The 18,980-nt window shown below is 38.5% G+C and overlaps 1 protein-coding gene across 1 annotated transcript in view; it reads right to left on the bottom strand.

The window, feature by feature from the left end:
- Positions 1 to 4,154: 4,154 nt before the first annotated feature.
- Positions 4,155 to 18,980, bottom strand: part of bmerb1 (bMERB domain containing 1) — a 30,618-nt gene continuing 15,792 nt past the window's right edge. The window contains exons 2-6 of the mRNA XM_061988248.1: positions 14,842 to 14,962; positions 10,409 to 10,482; positions 5,362 to 5,476; positions 5,211 to 5,293; positions 4,155 to 5,136 (exon numbers count right to left, since the gene is read on the bottom strand). Coding sequence (XP_061844232.1) covers positions 5,018 to 5,136; positions 5,211 to 5,293; positions 5,362 to 5,476; positions 10,409 to 10,482; positions 14,842 to 14,962 — 512 coding nt within the window. The 3' untranslated portion in view covers positions 4,155 to 5,017. The remainder of the gene's footprint in view (positions 5,137 to 5,210; positions 5,294 to 5,361; positions 5,477 to 10,408; positions 10,483 to 14,841; positions 14,963 to 18,980) is intronic.

An 18,980-nucleotide genomic window follows, 5' to 3' on the forward strand; every position in this document is an offset into this window, starting at 1 on the left:
GGACATTTCACGACTGGATTTGTTGCACAGGTGGCATCCTATGACAGTTCCACGCTGGAAATCACTGAGCTCCTGAGAGCGGCCCATTCTTTCACAAATGTTAGTAGAAACAGTCTCCATGCCTAAGTGCTTGATTTTATACACCTGTGGCCCGACCAAGTGATTAGGACCCCTGATTCTCATCATTTGGATAGGTGGCCAAATACTTTTGGCAATACAGTGTATGTACTGCATGAAATTGCACTCCTTAACTTGAATAGTATCCAAATATTGCAACAAATATACTTTCCAAAAATGTTTTGTCAAAATAAAAAACAAATACTTAAATGTCTGCTTGACAATGAAAATATATGTATTTTTTAAATGTATGGAATGGTAAAATGTATGTTGGTTTTTACAGCATGTTATGTAAATTGTAAAAACTTTTAGTTTTTAACAATAAAAGGCTGTCGATTAAACTGCCAATTTTCTACTGTAAAATCTGCAATTGTTTTTACAATGTATTACTGTACCGGTAAGTGTAAAAACCGTATGTTTTTTACAGTAAAAAAAAATGGCAGCTTGGTTGCCAGAATTTTAAAAAAAAAACAGTGGTGCGGTTTTCACAAGTGATATGTTGTAAAAACCGCCATTAATTTTACAGTTAAAATTCTGGCAACTATGCAACTTTTTACTGTAATATCAACAAGTTTTTTTATACAGTGTATGAAAACATATACATATAATAGACACAATCACATTATTCACTGGAACAAGCAGCCCTCGGCAATGTGACCCTCATAGGAAACCAAGTTTGACACCCCTGGACTATGTCAGCCATTTTGGGAGAGGATTTAGGCCTGATATATTTATTTTTGTAATGTTTTAATCCGAGAAGTGTTTATTTTGACTGTAGATTGTGCTGTGGACCAAAAAAATTAAAAAAGCTCTGGGCCGCACTTTGAAGACACTTTTCTGGTTTCCCGCTCCTACATAGGCGTTATTTTTAAATCTACCAAAACAAATGAAACGAGCAATTAGAGGAGCGTCACTGCAATTATTTTTTTAAATACAAGCAATTCTGAATTTATCAATTTGTGAGTGTGTTAACAATAAAAGTGCCTTTTGTTTCCTTTCGCCGTTGTTCACTACTACACAGGAAGCTAAAATGCTCCTCAACCAGTCTTTGTTGTAGATGAGAAATAAATAGAGATTTTGAGTTAAAAAATATCGCACGTATCCGATTTTACCTTTGCTCAGTCTCATCTGGTACGGTAACATTTGACTACAGAACGTGTAACTTATAACACTTTTACTTTTAATAGGCTAACAGCACTGCCAGCAAAAAGTTAGAACAGCGCCCCCGTGTGGCCGTAAAGAGTTACTTGACACTAAAGCACACGTTTGTTTGCGTTTGCTAAAAGCCATGTATTGAGGAGCTCAAATCATCATAAATTATGGGATTTATTTAATTAGGGTGAAACTATCGTACTATATCGACATTGTTATGTTAGGTCTGGCAAGTTGGCAGACACTCGACGCTTTATTTATTTTTACCAGCTCGTTCTCAGGCGCCTGTAAACACTGCCCCCTAGCGTTTAGGCGGAGAAGATCAAGTAAAGCATGAAGTCGAAGAGCAGGGATGACCACGCCCCGCGTTTCCCGAGTGCTCATTTGATTGGTCGCTGCAAAGTCCCTTCTTCTTCTTCTCTCGCTGATTTGTCATGCAGTGCGCCACTTTTTCCCCCATCGGTCACTGAGGGGAAATTAATCGCGGTCTTGTTAATTATGACACCTGCTGAATGACTGAAGCATTCTTAAGGTGAAAATGTGATGAAAAGTTGACGACGTCGCACTCGCCAGTCGTCATCATGCCGAATGCGAATTGAACACACTGCCGGCAGCCAGGAAGCAGCGACGCTGAACATCCACTTTTAGGGGTAGGTTAGACTTGTTTTCCATGATGTTAATACTGTTTTTTTGTGATTGCCAACTGCATGCGCTAGTCCAGGGGTGTCAAACGTACGGCTCAGGCCCGTCAACAGGTTATATCCGGCCCACGGGATGAGTTCGCTAAGTCTAAAAAAATGTACCTAAACATTTTTGAATGAAAGAAAATGCTGTTCTAAATGTGTCCACTGGATGTCGCAATAGCAATTATTCGCATCTTTGTATTTATTATATCATGCAGCTGAATTTCAGTGCCCCTCCCGAAAATCTCCCTGGGCGACCATTCTCCTGAATTCCTCCCGATTTCCACCCGGAAAACGTTATTGGGGGCGTGCCTTAAAGGTACTGCCTTTAGCGTCCTCTACAACCTGTCATCACGTCCGCTTTTCCTCCATACAAACAACGTGCCGGCCCAGTCACATAATATATGCGGCTTCTACACACACATGAGCGAATGCAAGGCATAATTGATCAAGAGCCATACAGGTCACACTGAGGGTGGTCGTATAAAAAACTTTAACACTGCTACAAATATGCGCCACACTGTGAACCCACACCAAACAAGAATGACAAACACATTTCGGGAGAACATCCGCACCGTAACACAACAGAACAAATACCCAGAACCCCTTGCAGCACTAACTCTTCCGGGACGCTACAATATACACCCCCCGCTACCACCAAACCCCGAATGAGCGAATGCAAGGCATATTACATTTTATTTAATATGCCATTGATGTTTTTTCGTTTGTTTTTTGAAAGTTGATTTTGCACTATTAAGTTATATAAGCGTTGCTTGTTCCATATTCAGTGTTAAAGCAAATCAGTGTAGCAAACTGAGCAATAATTAACGTTTTATTCATGCACTTTCTCTTGCTACTGCAAGGCTTGAATGTTTGATTCATTCATTATTGTTATTTTATTTAAAAATGTATTATTAGCCTGTGGAAAAAGTTTATTTTGATATTTACCTCAGAAGGCTGTAAATAGAAAAGAGGCATTCAATTTTTATTTACATTTTTTTTGATATGCCATGGATATTTTTTTTATTATTATTTCAAACTCAATTTTGCATGTCACTATAAAGTTATACAAGCCTAGCTTGTTCAATATTCAATGCAAAACTTGTTTGGGTCCCTATTAAAAGGATAATTTGTTCAACCTTGGCCCGCGGCTTTGTTCAGTTTTAAATTTTGGCCCACTCTGTATTTGAGTTTGACACCCCTGATCTAAAACATCCAATAATTCATCAACATCATCATTGGCATTATTTGATTTCATTGTCAAAACAATTAATAAATAAATAATATACATATGCTCCAACAAGTAACATGTTGAATTGAAAAATGGTATTACGGAATTCCTCGAATTTCGGAAAAATTTGGAATTTTTCCAGTTCAAAAAACAACTTTGTTTTTTGTCCTAATTAAGAGTGTTTTGACGGTTGAACGGTTGAAAATGTGGAAAGGGTGGAAATAGGGCTTTGGAAAACCAGAAATTCTGGAAAATCCTGGAATTTGTTTGAACTTGGAAAATGGGTAGTTTGAATTTCCAAAATGGTGGAATGTGTTGAAGGTGGAATGGTATGAGTAGGTCGAAAAATGTGGAAGTGGTAAAAGTTTCAAAAATGGTCAATTCATTTTAAATGGGGAAAAATGTCCCTGAATTTTTGGAATTTGTCAAGGGAAAGCCTGCGATTCCCGAATAGGCTGAACAGTTCGAAGTTGGAACGGTTTGAATCCGGTGTAAAAAGTGGAAAGGTAGAGCGCGCCAAAGTCTGGAGAAGAAGTAGTAGAGGAATAAATAGATGAATTTTGGTGTAGAAAACCATGTGTGAAGGTGGCGTACTCGAGATACTTTGCAGCGACCAATCAAATGAGCTGCGAGGAGCGCGGGGCGTGGTCATCACTGCTCTGCGCTACGGTTTCTAAACTCGTGCCCCAAGCCCTCCTCCACCTGGAAACCGGAAGTGTCGCGGGCTCTAGAATGTCACGTGATTGCAACCCAGGATCAAGATGACGTGTTACTAGATCATTTTTGCATTTTATATAGAAAAAATGTATTTTTATGCAATTAAACACAAAATAATTATTACCAACAAGCACGAATAAAACCGTTTTAGGTAACTAGATCACAAATGGAAATACTGCTACAACCTTACAGTACTTGACTGTAGTGCAAGGTTTATATCATAGAATAAAATAAGACAAAATCATCTACAACACAGTAAGGGCTATGCTAATAAGTGAAGTGAATTATATTTATATAGCATTTTTCTCTAGTGACTCAAAGCGCTTTTACATAGTGAAACCCAATATCTAAGTTACATTTAAACCAGTGTGGGTGGCACTGGGAGCAGGTGGGTAAAGTGTCTTGCCCAAGGACACAACAGCAGTGACTAGGATGGGGGAAGCGGGGATCAAACCTGGAACCCTTAAGTTGCTGGCACGGACGGCCACTCTACCAACCGAGCTATACCACCCCAACAATAACAGTTGATACACACTTCTGACATGGCTGGCAGTAGTTTGCCACAAGTACGTGTATGTATGGTTGGGAACAAATACACATAATCATAAATTATCATATTTCTGAGCTTTAGTGTCTGTTCATCACCTGAGAAATAGAACCCACCCTCATCCATTAATATGCTCAGGAATCATCATTAGCATCCAACTAGTTTGTGGCCCCGTTTTAAAGCAGTGTTTGTGTTTTTCAGGGGCATGTTAGCCCAACTGCTAGTAAAAAGTAGCAATATTTAGTTATTGGCCCACACGTTCATCCATAATGACAATCATTTCCGGTCCCTGTGCATCAGAGAACACCCAACATGGAATAAAATAGTGCTTGTTGTTCCAATTTGTGATTCTAGATCTTCGGAAGCCAAATGACAAATGGGATTATTGAATCGACACATCCTTTTCATGTCAAACTCAAATATTGTGAAGGCTTTGAAGCGGGAACCCGGACAGAGTTGCATTGCAAACATGGACACTTCACAGTGGAACACAGAGCATGACAGGTTCTCTGATTCACAGGAAGTGATGACGTGGGGATGTGGGCGTGGCCTTGAAAGGGTGTCCGTCAGTTACATGATGGCACACTGAGTGGCGCCGCAGCAATCCTTTATGATGGCCACGCCTGATTTAGTGATGAAGGGTTTGTTGGGTGGTGGCTCCGGGATTTGTCTTCTGGGCTTCGGAGGATCTTGTTGGTTAAAAAACACAGAAAAGTTTGTCATTCAGAAGTATTTTCTTCCCCGCTAAAATATGGCAACTCACTTTGTTTAACCTTGAGCGTCTTCTCCAGTGGCATCAGTTTTAGCCTGAGGAACTCAGCCATCTCCTTGTCCTCCTCTTGCTCCCTGATCAATACAAATATTTGTAATATATGATCAATATTAACATTCATTGAACTACTTGAACGGTCTACCTTAATCTTTCCACCTCCGCATCATCCACCAAGAAATCCCTCTTTTGCACCAGTTTATGGATCTTCAGGATCATTTCTTCTTCCTGCTGCTTGTCTTTCTTGCTCTTGTCTTTCTCTGCAGAACGTCATATGACAAAGGAAGCCATATGAAAACAATTAGGCAGCTATTGAACAACTACAGCTATATGTGGTTGTTAAAAAACAACTATCGAATCAAAGGATAAATTAAATTGTTGAACTTTCACTTACTCATCCTATGCAAGTCATTTGGTTTTCCGGTGGGATTTTTTGTTAAGTTTTCTCCGCTGCTATGCGGAGCTGTAACAAAACACCGCTGTGCCCGCACAGCACACACTAGCTGGTGGTGCGCAATACATTTTCACCGGGCAGCACAGGGAGCCTACTTTAGTTCCGTTACGTTATAGCGTCCTCAAGAATCGAAATATTTAAAAGCAAGGCTGAAGTTTATGCATGTTTTTAATAAAAATAATGTTAATATATCATTAGCACATATTTAAGACCTTTCATGAGGTTTTAGGAGGATTTTAGACATTTTAGGGCCATCCATCCATCCATCCATTTTCTACCGCTTATTCCCTTTGGGGTCGCGGGGGGCGCTGGAGCCTATCTCAGCTACAATCGGGCGGAAGGCGGGGTACACCCTGGACAAGTCGCCACCTCATCACAGGGCCAACACAGATAGACAGACAACATTCACACTCACATCCACACACTAGGGCCAATTTAGTGTTGCCAATCAACTTATCCCCAGGTGCATGTCTTTGGAAGTGGGAGGAAGCCGGAGTACCCGGAGGGAACCCACGCAGTCACGGGGAGAACATGCAAACTCCACACAGAAAGATCCCGAGCCCGGGATTGAACCCAAGACTACTCAGGACCTTCGTATTGTGAGGCAGATGCACTAACCCCTTAAATTCAAATTGTTGTTAAAGGGGAACTGCCCTTTTTTTAAATTTAGCCCATCGTTCACAATCATTTTTTGTATTTTTTTTTTTCTAAATTAATCAGTCTAACAAAATAATACACAATTCCAATTCCAAAACCAAACCCGGCCCAGCAACATTCAGAATAGCAATCAACAGAGCTATCGAGAAGACACACAAACATGACACAAAACAATCCAAAAGTAGACAAACAAAAATGAATAATATCAACAGTATCAAAATTAATGAGAATTCCAACATAGCAGTGATTAGAAGTCCCTCATTTACATTATCATCACAGCCATTTATAAAAAATGAATAGTGTCACAGTGGCTCACACTTGCATCGCATCTCATAAGCTTGATAACACATTGTGTCCAATATTTTCCACAAAGATAAAATAAGTCATTATTATCACAATTCAATCCACAATCATTTTAAGACATGACGACAGATGGATTTTGTAAATATCAAATAAACGTAAATAAAAGCTTGCTTACAGCAGAGCTAATGGCAGCTCCACTTTTCCGCACATAAAAAACAATAACCATTCAAAAAGTGCCAACAATACTCCATTTACATTTTGTGATCTGAATATTACCCAAGTATGAGTGACATTGGTATTATGAGCGCTAACACAGACAAACTATTTAAAGTAACTTCTGTGTCTCCCTATGTTTACGTCATCGAGTCGTCTGCTATTTCCCTGCTTCCCTGGTCCCTGTAAGTTTATTCTAGGTCATAAATCATGCATTTACCCTCATCTCACATGAGACGTCTGAGTAGGTAATCCGACACGTTGGGACACTTTGACATTCAATTTAGGACCCGAAACTGGCGAGGACGACACGAAAAGCGCTTGTTGGCCCCCGCCCCGCTACACTGTTTCTTCGTGAGGATTATGAGACATTTTTCATCTAAATGAACATCCTAGCAGTCCTGATGAAAGCTGATGTTGCACAGTAAATTATGTTTTATTATATTTGTTGGCTCTCAAAGTCTGCAGTGGGCAGAAATCAGTGATGAAGAAAGGCAAAAAAAAAAGAGCAAATGTCGTGATGCATTTTTTAAATTAATGCGCCGCGTATGCTTAAGATGATCGAAATACGTAAATATTACAAATGTGCCTGTTACTACATTACATATATACTTGCATCATGTATATAAAACCTTTAATGGAGATGTTTTTAGGGGCTCTATAGGCAGAATTGAACGACTCATTTGAAAGCGGGCTTACGATCACATTTATTTAATATTTAGAGTGCAAAAAAAATCAATCTGTCATCATGTCTCTCATAATGATTGTGAACGATAGGCAACATTCCCCCCAAAAAGTGAAGTTCCCCATGAAGACTTTTTAAGACATCGCGGATATCCTGTGTAAAAATATGAGACAAATATATGGTAAAATTCATAAATATTTACTAATACAAGTCCAGCCATAACTGCAATGTGGCCCTCGATGAAAACGAGTTTGACTTTGTTCTATATAAACAATCTGGATCAACCCCAAAATTGAATTAATTGTTTTTATCATATTTCCTGAACATTTCATCAAAATCCGCCCATGACCTTTTAAAGTTATGTGGCTAACTATAACTAAAAAACTGGCGGAGGTAATAATTAAAGATACAATAACGTTTTGCTCGATGCTCGTGCCATAATTACAATTTAAGTCTGCATGAAATATTACCAAGGAGAAAATAGTATACTGTAGTTCAGTTGAGACTTGTGCAAGAAAATAAAAAGGAAACAAAGCCTTGCTGAGGTTTTCAGTATAAAAGCTTAAGAGTGTCTCCCTGGTAACTTGGCTTGAAAAATGAGCGCAAACATCAGCGTTTCCTGCCGTGAACAAGAAGAGTAATGTGAGTCGTAGGTGAGGGAGGCTAATGCTGTCATTGCATAAATCCTATTGCCAGCACAGCAGGAAATGCAGCAGGCTTGTGTTTCTTAGGTGAGTCATATGCACATTTACTGTATATTTGACCAGAGGCAAACACAATTCCAGAGGGGCAAAACACAACACAGTAGTCACAAATAAACCACTTTATTTGCTCCAACTGATGCTTTTGTTTTCCTTATTGTTTGGAAATAACAGTAGCATGGGCAAATTCTACAATATTAAGTAGTACATAACCTTTTTATTGACTTTGACCATTAAGTTATGTTATGTGTATCTAGGGCTCAGTTATGAAGTGTACAATTAAGTCCACATTTTCAAAGCAGTACCGTATTTTTCGGATTATAAGTCGCAGTTTTTTTCATAGTGGGGGTGCGACATATACTCCGGAGCGATTTATGTGTGAAATTATTAACACATTACCGTAAAATATCAAATAATATTATTTATCTAATTCACGGAAGAGACGAAGCAAATGTCAGCAATCGTCACACACACGTCAACCAATAGAAAGTATGCGGGGGCGCGGGTCATGGCACAAGTGCATTGTGGGTCATGATGGCGGTGTATTGTGAAAAAAAAGATGCTACATGCTACTACGTCCGTACCTAGGAAAATGGATCATTTCAACATTGGCGGTAACTTATAAAAACTGAGAAGGACTGAACAAAAATGGCACCGAAAAGGAAATCATATACTGCAGATTACAAGCTGGACGTAGTGAAATATGCAGCAGAGAACAACAATCGAGCAGCAGAAAGAAAAGACATACCAGAGGCGACACCGGGGAGGAAGATTTCATCGGATTTAGCGATCGGGAGTGACAGATTATTTGGTAAACGTATAGCATGTTCTATGTGTTATAGTTATTTGAATGACTCTTGCCATGATGTGTTGCGTTAAAATACCAGGCACGTTCTCAGTTGGTTATTTGTGCCTCATATGGCGTACACTTATTCAGCCTGTTGTTCACTATTCTTTATTTATTTTAAATTGCCTTTCAAATGTCTATTCTTGGTGTTTGGATTTTATCAAATAAATTTCCCCCAAAAATGCGACTTATACTCCAGTGCGACGTATGTTTTTTTCCCTTCTTTATTGTGCATTTTCGGCCGGTGCAACGTATACTCCGGAGCGACTTATAGTCCGAAAAATACGGTGTGTGCTTTTTTTGTATTACTTAGTTAGATTTTACCTTTTTTCAACACCTTCCTTTCTTTCCCACCGGGAGTAAACTTCATTTAAACATTCAAATTAGAAGTTATGGTGAGAATTATTTATCAGTAAAAAACAATGAGAAGGGGTAGGATTAAATTCAAGCTTTGATTCTTCCTACTCCTTTTTAGATATGTTGAATTGTGCAAATGTAACCGTGTGATGTTCCCTAACGTAACTTGTTAAACATGTTTGTAACAAATAAATCATAACCATAACAACAAACCTGGCAAAATGTCTGTCATTAGTGGGGTTGCAAAATGTGTGTGTGTGTGTGTGTGTGTGTGTGTGTGTGTGTGTGTGTGTGTGTGTGTGTGTGTGTGTGTGTGTGTGTGTGTGTGAGTGTGTGTGTTGTGTCCTTCAAAATGATACCCAACTCATTTTGCACTGACATTTCAGTTCCTCATGCTAAGTCAGGGGTGTCCAGTGTTTTCAGTCCACAGCTAATTTTTGTATTGGTCCTTAGCATATTATGGAAATACAAATATTGATTAGTAATACAATATATCATTAGATTACAAATAATATACAGTGGCTCATAATATAGGACACTGACTTACATTAGATTGGTTTTAGCGTGTTTAATTCACTAAACTTATTAAAGCTGATGCAGTGCTTCAGTACTATGCAGCATCATACTGGCAGGTTTTGTGTTAATGAAACCTGAGCATTATTATCTTCGTATAGTGGAGAGTGTAAGCGTACCTAATCAAGTGGCCAAAGAGAATGCACAAGTACTCTGTGTTGTTGCATTCTCAGCTCAACAGTGCATGCAGAGGCGCGATGTGCGTACGTTTGACGCATATACTGTATGACGCTCTCACGCATCTGCCACGTCACCCAGTGTGTGTGTGCGTGCGTCCTATAAATACACCATAGCTTTGTGACTTTCTGGTGTAAGGTGTAAATATCACCTGCTTTGCTATGTAAGAGACGATGAGATGCTTCGAATAAAGTTTAGGGTTAGCATGCATTGGTTGAGCTGTACCTGCCACTGCAACAATCTGCCTCAGCTCCTGCTTCAAACTCATGATGTCTTTGCACAGCTGGATGTCGTCCATCCTATAAGACAAGATTCCCAATCATCATGGTTAAGAGCACATTCTACTTCTTCATGAGTGGCAACATTGTATGTTACATGTGAAGAAAGAAGAGGCAACTTTATTGTAGTTTAAAATAAATGAACTTGAATTGAGGTTTTTTTAATCCTATTTTGTCATTATGTCTTGTTACTTATCAACCCACATGAATACCAATTATTAGGGGCGTCTCGATGCGATATTGAAATCAGTCTATCGGCAAAAAAATAAAAAATATCTGATGATATCGGCTTGCATATAAAAATCCTGATATCAGCTCGGATATAAACAGTCCTGCAGCGTGATTACTTACAAAGCTGGACATCCAGTCCTATAATAAACACACAAGTTTATCTTTCCTTGTATTTTTGTGAATTAATTTACAAAAAGTAAACATGGTAGGCTATAGGCTACTAGGAGCTATCAGCAACACAACAAACACTAAACACACAAGCTAGATGTGCGTCTTAAGTGTCCTTAATTGAACAACATTGCAGTCAAAACACAACATTTGTCAATATAATCAAATAATTATAGCTGCATATTACTTAAAGATTCAAAGTCTCTCTCCAAGACAGAAGCGTATTAGAAAGTATCCAGTCACAAACGTCTCTGGATCATTCAACATCCTGCGTCATGACCTTAATTTAATGAATTAATGTGACCATTAGGTGCCGCCAGAATACAAATTAACTCTTCAAAAGCATAAATCGATTATAAGGTTAGTATTTTGCATACCTACCAATTTGTTCTCTCAGTAATTTAACTTGATCAAACAGTTTCTAACATTCCACACTACTAAGTAATACATATAGAGTGGAACCTCGATCTACGAACCCCTCTATTCGAAACTTTTGGATGTACCAACTTTTGGATCGGCCCAAGTATGCCTCAGTGTGCGAACCTTGTCTCAGTGTACAAATGCTTCCTTCAATCATTAATTTTCACGCCTGCAGACAGAACTGTAGGGTGCGTAATTGTAGCGGAGGTGGAGCCTTCCACTCACTTTCTGCACAAGACACACTCATGTCTCAGCGCTTCAATATGTGTGGCCTTTGTGTGTTTTTCCCCTTTTAACACGTTTTGTCCATTTTGCTAACTCAAAATGAGTACCAAAAAGCCAGCGTGCAAAAAAGGAGGGAATCCCTGTGGATTAAAAAAAAACTATTTGCAAAGATCAATGGCGCAGGCTCTGTGACCGTACCACAACAAGTTTCAATTGTGAAGACACTTGACTTTTCTGGGAAAATATGCCAGAGCAGACCTGTTGCGCAGCGAGGAAAGGTACCACTTTGTTTTAAACTATTGTAGTGGCGTTCTGTACAAAAAGTGCAGGTCTCTCATTACAAATGCACTGTTTTTTAAAGTTGCAAGTGATAAAAGCGTATTTAGTAAAACGAAAATAACTGTAAAACTGTATCAAGATGCATCAATAATGGATTTTTAAACAAATCGTAGCTCCTGAATCGTAATCGAATCGTGAGGTGTCCAAAGATTCCCACCTCTACTTCTGATAGACTATTATTAGCTAACCACAGTTATCGGTGTTGTCAAGCTGACACGACAGGTGAGGTTTGTCATGAAGACGTCATAATGTCGGTGGCAGATGGAGAACATGCGACATGAATTCATCCAGCGATGGATCAGCCTGATGACTCATCCAGTCAGTCTCCCTCCTCCTGCGGCATTTATCCCCGATGCTCACTTCTTAACCTCCCTCCCTCTCACAACAGCCTTGTGTTAAAGTCTCTCAGCGCTATCAGTGAATTCCAGAAGCTTCTGCCCTCTGACCGCCATCTGGCTTATGGAGTCACACACAGGCTGAGAGTAGCGATAAACAGCATGGCGGCGGCATAATGGCGCCTTTAGGGCTCTTTCAATTAAAGTGAGCTGCTCACACTTGATGCTATTTCATAAATATGGTGGACATGTATTCATTTCAACCATAAAACTAAAAATGTTATAACGAACTACCTCCTGCATACTGAAATAATGACTGTTTTTGTCAAATATGATCATTTAGCCTGCATTCCAAGAATACAAAACAAGCTATAAAATTGATGTTTTATGCATAAAAATTAAAGTACTACAATATACAGTACTAAGGATGGGAATCTTAGAAACAACTTACGATTCGATTACGATTTCTAGGGTTACTATACCATTCAGAATTGTCGATTCAACACGATTCTCCATTCAAACCGATTTCTACAATATATACAGTATTTGGTATATGGCAAATTTTTATTATAATAAAACCTTCAAAACAGGTTGTAGGTTACAAAAGCTTCTCTTGTCTGCTGCTGTATGACTTATACATGCAGCAAGTAAGCACGTAGATGGCCTAAAAAACAATTTTAAAAAAAATGTTTGTAAATATTAATTCTTTTAAAAAAAAAATTTTTTTAATCGATTCTTAAAAATTAGGAATTGATTTAAAATTGGAATAAATAAGAATTGCGAATCCAAGCCACCCTACAATACACTGCAACAAAATACACTTATAATAATGAATAATGCGAAATGCAATAGCACGAAATACATTTTGTAGCATTTGGGTTCACTGTAAACAGGGTAGGAGACGATGAAAGACTGGTGTGCTGTTTCCTGTAATGTTAATAAGCTTACAATATTAAGCAGAGGTATCGTTATAACAATTTGACGTTAGAGAGTGAGGGGGCGCAAAATGTCTTCTTCTTCCAAGGGGGGGTGTAACAGAAAATATTTGAGAAGCATTGGTATATACAGACTTGTGAGGCAATAGTGCTGTTGTATTATAAACAGATGGGTATAAATGACTATTGTGTGGATATATCAGTGTTGGCGCTAGGAATTTTCAAAACGGCGTCCCAGGGACCCCATCAAGTCATAAAAATGGGGTCCCATAGTACATTTTTTGGGTCCCACTTTTTTGTAACCGTTTTCAAAACAAATGATAAATGTATGCATTATCCTGTTATATCTCACATTCTATATTGTGTTTTGGAAAAAGGTTGTCATAAACGTTACTTAATTCATTAAAAAAATAATACAAAAGAAAATAATTTTTTATGCCTAAGTAAATTGATTCAGTTGTAAACATTAATTCACTTTCTTTGTTCCTTCATGGATCTAAACTTTACCGCTGCCGGTAGTTTTTTCTATATTTTTATTTAATAAGTTGTAGGTGTATTTATTTCAGTATACTTTTTTGCTTTGGTCATGAAATTATGATAATCGTGTGCCAGGGTGTACATACATTATTTATTTAACGCTTAATTCTCTAGAGTCTACATCAACTTCAGATCTATCCGTCAATTCTAAGTTTTGGGTTTTTTTATGTTGTTTTTGGTTTGTTTGTTTTCTGCCCTTTTTTTATGGCAAACACACAAAATATGCAAAATCTTCCACAAAAAATATTTTTCAAAGTGAAATATTTAATGTGAAGTAATCAGAGCCTTGGATAGGTAAATAATTCATAAAAACATAGATTTTGATTGAATATTATGTTTTGAGCAATTACATTTTTAAAGAAAAAAACAGCTCTGTTTTATTAGTCAACATTGCAACTTTTTGTATATTACTTAATAATTTCACCTGTAAGTTTGTTGACCTGCAAAGTATGTTTTTGGGGTGGAGGAGTCTGGTCGGGTGCTGGTTAGCTTGAAGTTAACAGCTAGCCTGTCTCCATCCTCGAACAATGTCGATACAGCGGGAGATAAAAGTGAAGTTTCTATGGACTCACAAAGACTAAAACAACTCATTTACTGGAGACATGTAAATGAGTTGTTAAGAAGAAGTTAAACCTTAGTGTTTACCATGAAGTCTTTCTTTTGACAGCCCCTCGCAGTAAAGTTGTCCGAGTGCAAACTGAGGCTGTATTTGTGGTTGATAAAACATTTCGGCGAATCAAAATGTAACAAATTGTACTGGAAAGTTACTTACTTTGAAGACGACCAATAAAAACGCGGAGAAGGCAGGGTCGGTAAAAAAATAAAATAAAAATATGGCGCGTGGACTTTCGAAAATGCGCATCCTTTATGATTTCAATGCGTAAAAAGACACAAAAAGTGCGTTAACGCCAACAGTGATATATATATTTATATATATACACAAAAAATACACACACACATTTGGTAAATGCATGTGATTTGTTTACAAGGTAGGAAATGATGAGTGGGTGCAACGATGAGGCAGTGCAGCTGTCATAAAGGAAACAGGTGGACAGATCATAAATCTATAATTCTTGACGATTGCAGAAAGTTCATTACAGCATCATCAGCCATCTTTCCTTGACCAAATCTTCACCATGATCCCCTGTCTGTTTCGGAAATTCCAAAAAGCCAAAGATTGTGTGACTTACATGAAGCGCAGCTCAGACTCCCGGCGCACTAAGACCTCCCTCAAACGTTGGATACGAGTCATCTCCATCTCAATCTCCTCTGGAGAGATGGTGCTCTCCGCCATGGACACGTCACAATGGCCTAGGGGACAGGAAGCAAACATTTACTGCTTAGAACAGTGGAAGCTTCTTGACACCTTCTAGCTTTGCCTGAAAGGTTTCAGCTGGGCTGGAGCTTATCCCAGCTGACTTGACAAACAACCTTCCCACTCACATTCACACTATATCAGTGGTCCCCAACCTTTTTGTAACTGCGGACCGGTCAACGCTTGAAAATGTTTCCCACGGACCGGGGGGGGGGGTTAAGTCATAAAAAAAAATACAATCATGTGTGCTTACGGACTGTATCCCTGCAGACTGTATTGATCTATATTGATATATAATGTAGGAACCAGAAATATTAATAACAGAAAGAAACAACCCTTTTGTGCGGATGAGTGTGAATGAGTGTAAATGGGGGAGGGAGGTTTTTTGGGTTGGTGCACTAATTGTAAGTGTATCTTGTGTTTTTCATGTTGATTTAATAAAAAAAATAAAAAATGTATTCATTTATTTATTTTTACATTTCTTGTGCGGTACCAATCGATCCACGGACCGGTGGTTGGGGACCACTGCACTATATGACAATTTAGAGTCACCAATGGAGCATTGTCGTGGGAATCTATAGGAGGAAGTCCACCCAAGCATATATGAAGAGGAGATGTAAATGCCACACAAGTTGCAATTCAACCACAGAACCTCCTGTGTCAGTCACCAAAATCCATGGTGTCAAGCTATCAGCCATGAACCAAAGCAAAATCTGCTCCAACTGGAATTCTTTATTTTGTAGAAAGCCTTAAAAATGGATACCTACAAAAATACATATACTGATCTTACTATTATCATTAGTATAAACATTTCAGAATGTTCACATTATGCCTTTTCTTACAATTTTTGTGTTAATTTTAGTTCTACATTGTGCCGTTGGCCAATGAAAAACAAGCTATGGACCGCAGATAAACGATACTCATTAAAGCGAAAGGACCCATTACAACTGTCAGCCTTAACAATCCATGTCGCCGCAGCACAGGGATCTATTTTTTTATTTTTTTTATTTTTTGTTTGTTTTTTTAAAGGTACACAATGCATGTTTGCAGGTAGCCGATGCTGGCGACCCGACACAGCAGCAATATACCATGAACACTTCATGTTTGAGGGACTGAACTCGAAACACAAACAGGCAAAATGCATTACATAAGACTTCATCATACCTCAATAGAGTTCCTGAACGACCACCATTAAAGCATTTAATTTGTCCATGTTTGACTATTTTGTTGACGCTTTCTTGGCACAAAGGTATGTTGAGAAAAGTAACAATGTAAAAAAGACTACAAAAATCATATGTATTACTACCATATGTGTCATAAAAATGTTACCTTACATTTAGGGATGGGTACCTTTTTGAAATTTGAATCGATACGGTACCAATTCCCAGTACCTGGGATTAGATTAGATTGTTATAACATTCAACACTGAGATGTGTCTAAACCACAATTTCAGTCTAACTGTTGGTGTCGTGTTCTTCTTTCTTAGCTGCCTGTGTCTGGGTTTCGTCCAAAGATAACAAACATGATTATGACCTAGATACATTCTTGGAGCCCAAACTTCCACCTTCTGTAAGTCTGTGTTGAATTCTATATTAGCTCATACTTTACTTCCTGTCTTCCCGACACCTTACACAACCATCCACCTACCCTCCCTCCTCTCTCATAGCATAAGACTTGAATGTTTGTTGTCTGTCTCTCTGTTGCCCTTTTCTTTCTTCTGATAGCACCACAATCTTATTATTCTCTTCTCTAATATTAATTTCGAATCCCAAAATAAATAATTAAAAGACCCTTAGCTTTTTCTGGGCATTTCTTTATGAAATAGGGAAAATTTCAAAAGAGAGGTGAGGATTTCTGACTTAGAAGTGGCTTTGCACTGTGGAGGGACATTAGCCTCTAGCGGTAATGCTACTGAGTTGAAGACGCTTTTGTTCACTTGTTGCTATTAAATTTGCGGGACAGAGCAAAAATGCCAAATTCATATACCGGTAATTTATATATTGGGATGCAACAATATCAAAATCTCCCAGTACGATAGTGAGTAAAAGGTAGTGACAGGAATGTTTAGGATAAACACACTTACTGTAATTCAACACAAACATAAAGCTCAAATGTTCTATTTTTTGCGCTGTTTTTTAAGTGCAAAGAATTGTGCGGAAACATACACTGTTTCAAGCAAATATCTGAATGTAATTTAATTTAACTTTTATGAATGTAAAGACCTCAAAAATTGATGCTTAGCAGTGTGCAGAGTCTGCGCTACCACTGGACGCTTTTTGTCCGCGCCGGTGCAACGTGACCCGCTCTGTGTCGCCTTAAACGCTCGAGACGAATGTAGCGCTTCAGTACACAGACCTCCGCCACAAGAGAGAGGCTTGCTAATGTTGTGGACTGATCGACCAGCTGCGGCTTGTCGCTAATTGACTTATTTCTTGCCCTCACAAGACACCGCAGCCTTGAAACATTTAACCAAGCAATCGTTACGCTCATCAAATGTTGCAGCACCACAAGCTGCAATGATCCTATACTGCCTCTCAGGACAATTATTTACATGTATGAGAACAAACATCCTAACATGTGTGACAGCCTATTCTTATTTATGTGCAAGAAGTCACAGCGATGTAAAATAAGTCAACTATGCAGCTAAGGGCAACCACTAAATTATACATTTTCATAGTTATGTGTGTGGATTTTGTCCCTGGGATTCACTAGTTGTTTACTTCCATGTGTTCATTTACAGCGTCGATAGGGGTGTAACGGTACACAAAAATTTTGGTTTGGTACGTACCTCGGTTTAGAGGTCACGGTTCGGTTCATTTTCGGTACAGTAAGAAAACAACAAAATATAAATTATTTGGTTATTTATTCACCAAATTTGCAAAATCTTCCACCAAAAATATTTTTCTTAGTGAAATATTTGATGTAATCGGAACCTTGGATAGGTCAATAATTCATAATAACATTGATTTTGATTCAATATTATGTTTTGAGCAATGACAATTTGAAAGAAAAAAAACCAGCTTTGTTTTATTAGTCAACATTGCAACTTTTTCTAAATTACATTAAACCTTTAAGCTTTTTTATTTCACTTTTGTTATGTTTTTCTTTATTTTAATAGTATTTTTAGAATGTGCCGTGGGCCTTTAAAACATTAGCTGTGGGCCGCAAATGGCCTCCGGGGCACACTTTTGACACCCCTGCTATAGATAATAAAAAATTAAATCTGATAAATCTATGGATAAAAAGCAGAGCCTGGCGACGCATGCACGTTTATCATAACTCTCTCGCTCTCTCTGTCTCTGCCCCTCCCTCACCAATGCTGCTGTGTGCACAATTTGTTTTGTTTTTAACCCCTTCTTAACCCTGAACGTACATTGAAAATACACGCAACCCTAACTCAAAATGCCGGACATTTGAGGCATTTAAGAAATTCCGCCGGGACAGCCCCGCAAAAGAGGACATGTCCGGTGAAAAGAGGACGTATGGTCAGTCTATCGTAGCCCGGTCGCTGCTAGCATGCAGTGTGTTGTGCCTCGGTGTGCATTGTTTACACAACGTACGGTACGCTACTTAATATGTCCGTGTGGAAACTCGTTCGGTACACCTCCGAACCGAACCGAAACCCCCGTACCGAAACGGTTCAATACAAATACACGTACCGTTACACCCCTAGTGTGGGAGGTGAGTGTAATTGATTGTCTGTCCCTATATGCACCCTTTAGTTCAGTGGTCCCCAACCACCGGTCCGTGACGCATTTGCTACCGGGTCGCAGACAATCATTAAATAATTTGGTAACACTTCAGTATGGGAAACATATTCTAAGTAACAAAGACTTAATTAAGAGCTATTTGGACACTAGGGGAACATATTCTAAGTAACAAAGACTTAATTTAGAGTTATTTGGTTAGGGTTAGGGTTACTGGTTATATAATAAGACCATGCAGAATAAGGCATTAATAAGTATTTAATAATGACAAGAGCCATTATGTTACTAATGTGCATGTTAATAAGCG

The sequence above is a fragment of the Nerophis lumbriciformis genome, linkage group LG27, assembly GCF_033978685.3.
Source record: "Nerophis lumbriciformis linkage group LG27, RoL_Nlum_v2.1, whole genome shotgun sequence".
NCBI classification, from domain to species: domain Eukaryota; kingdom Metazoa; phylum Chordata; class Actinopteri; order Syngnathiformes; family Syngnathidae; genus Nerophis; species Nerophis lumbriciformis.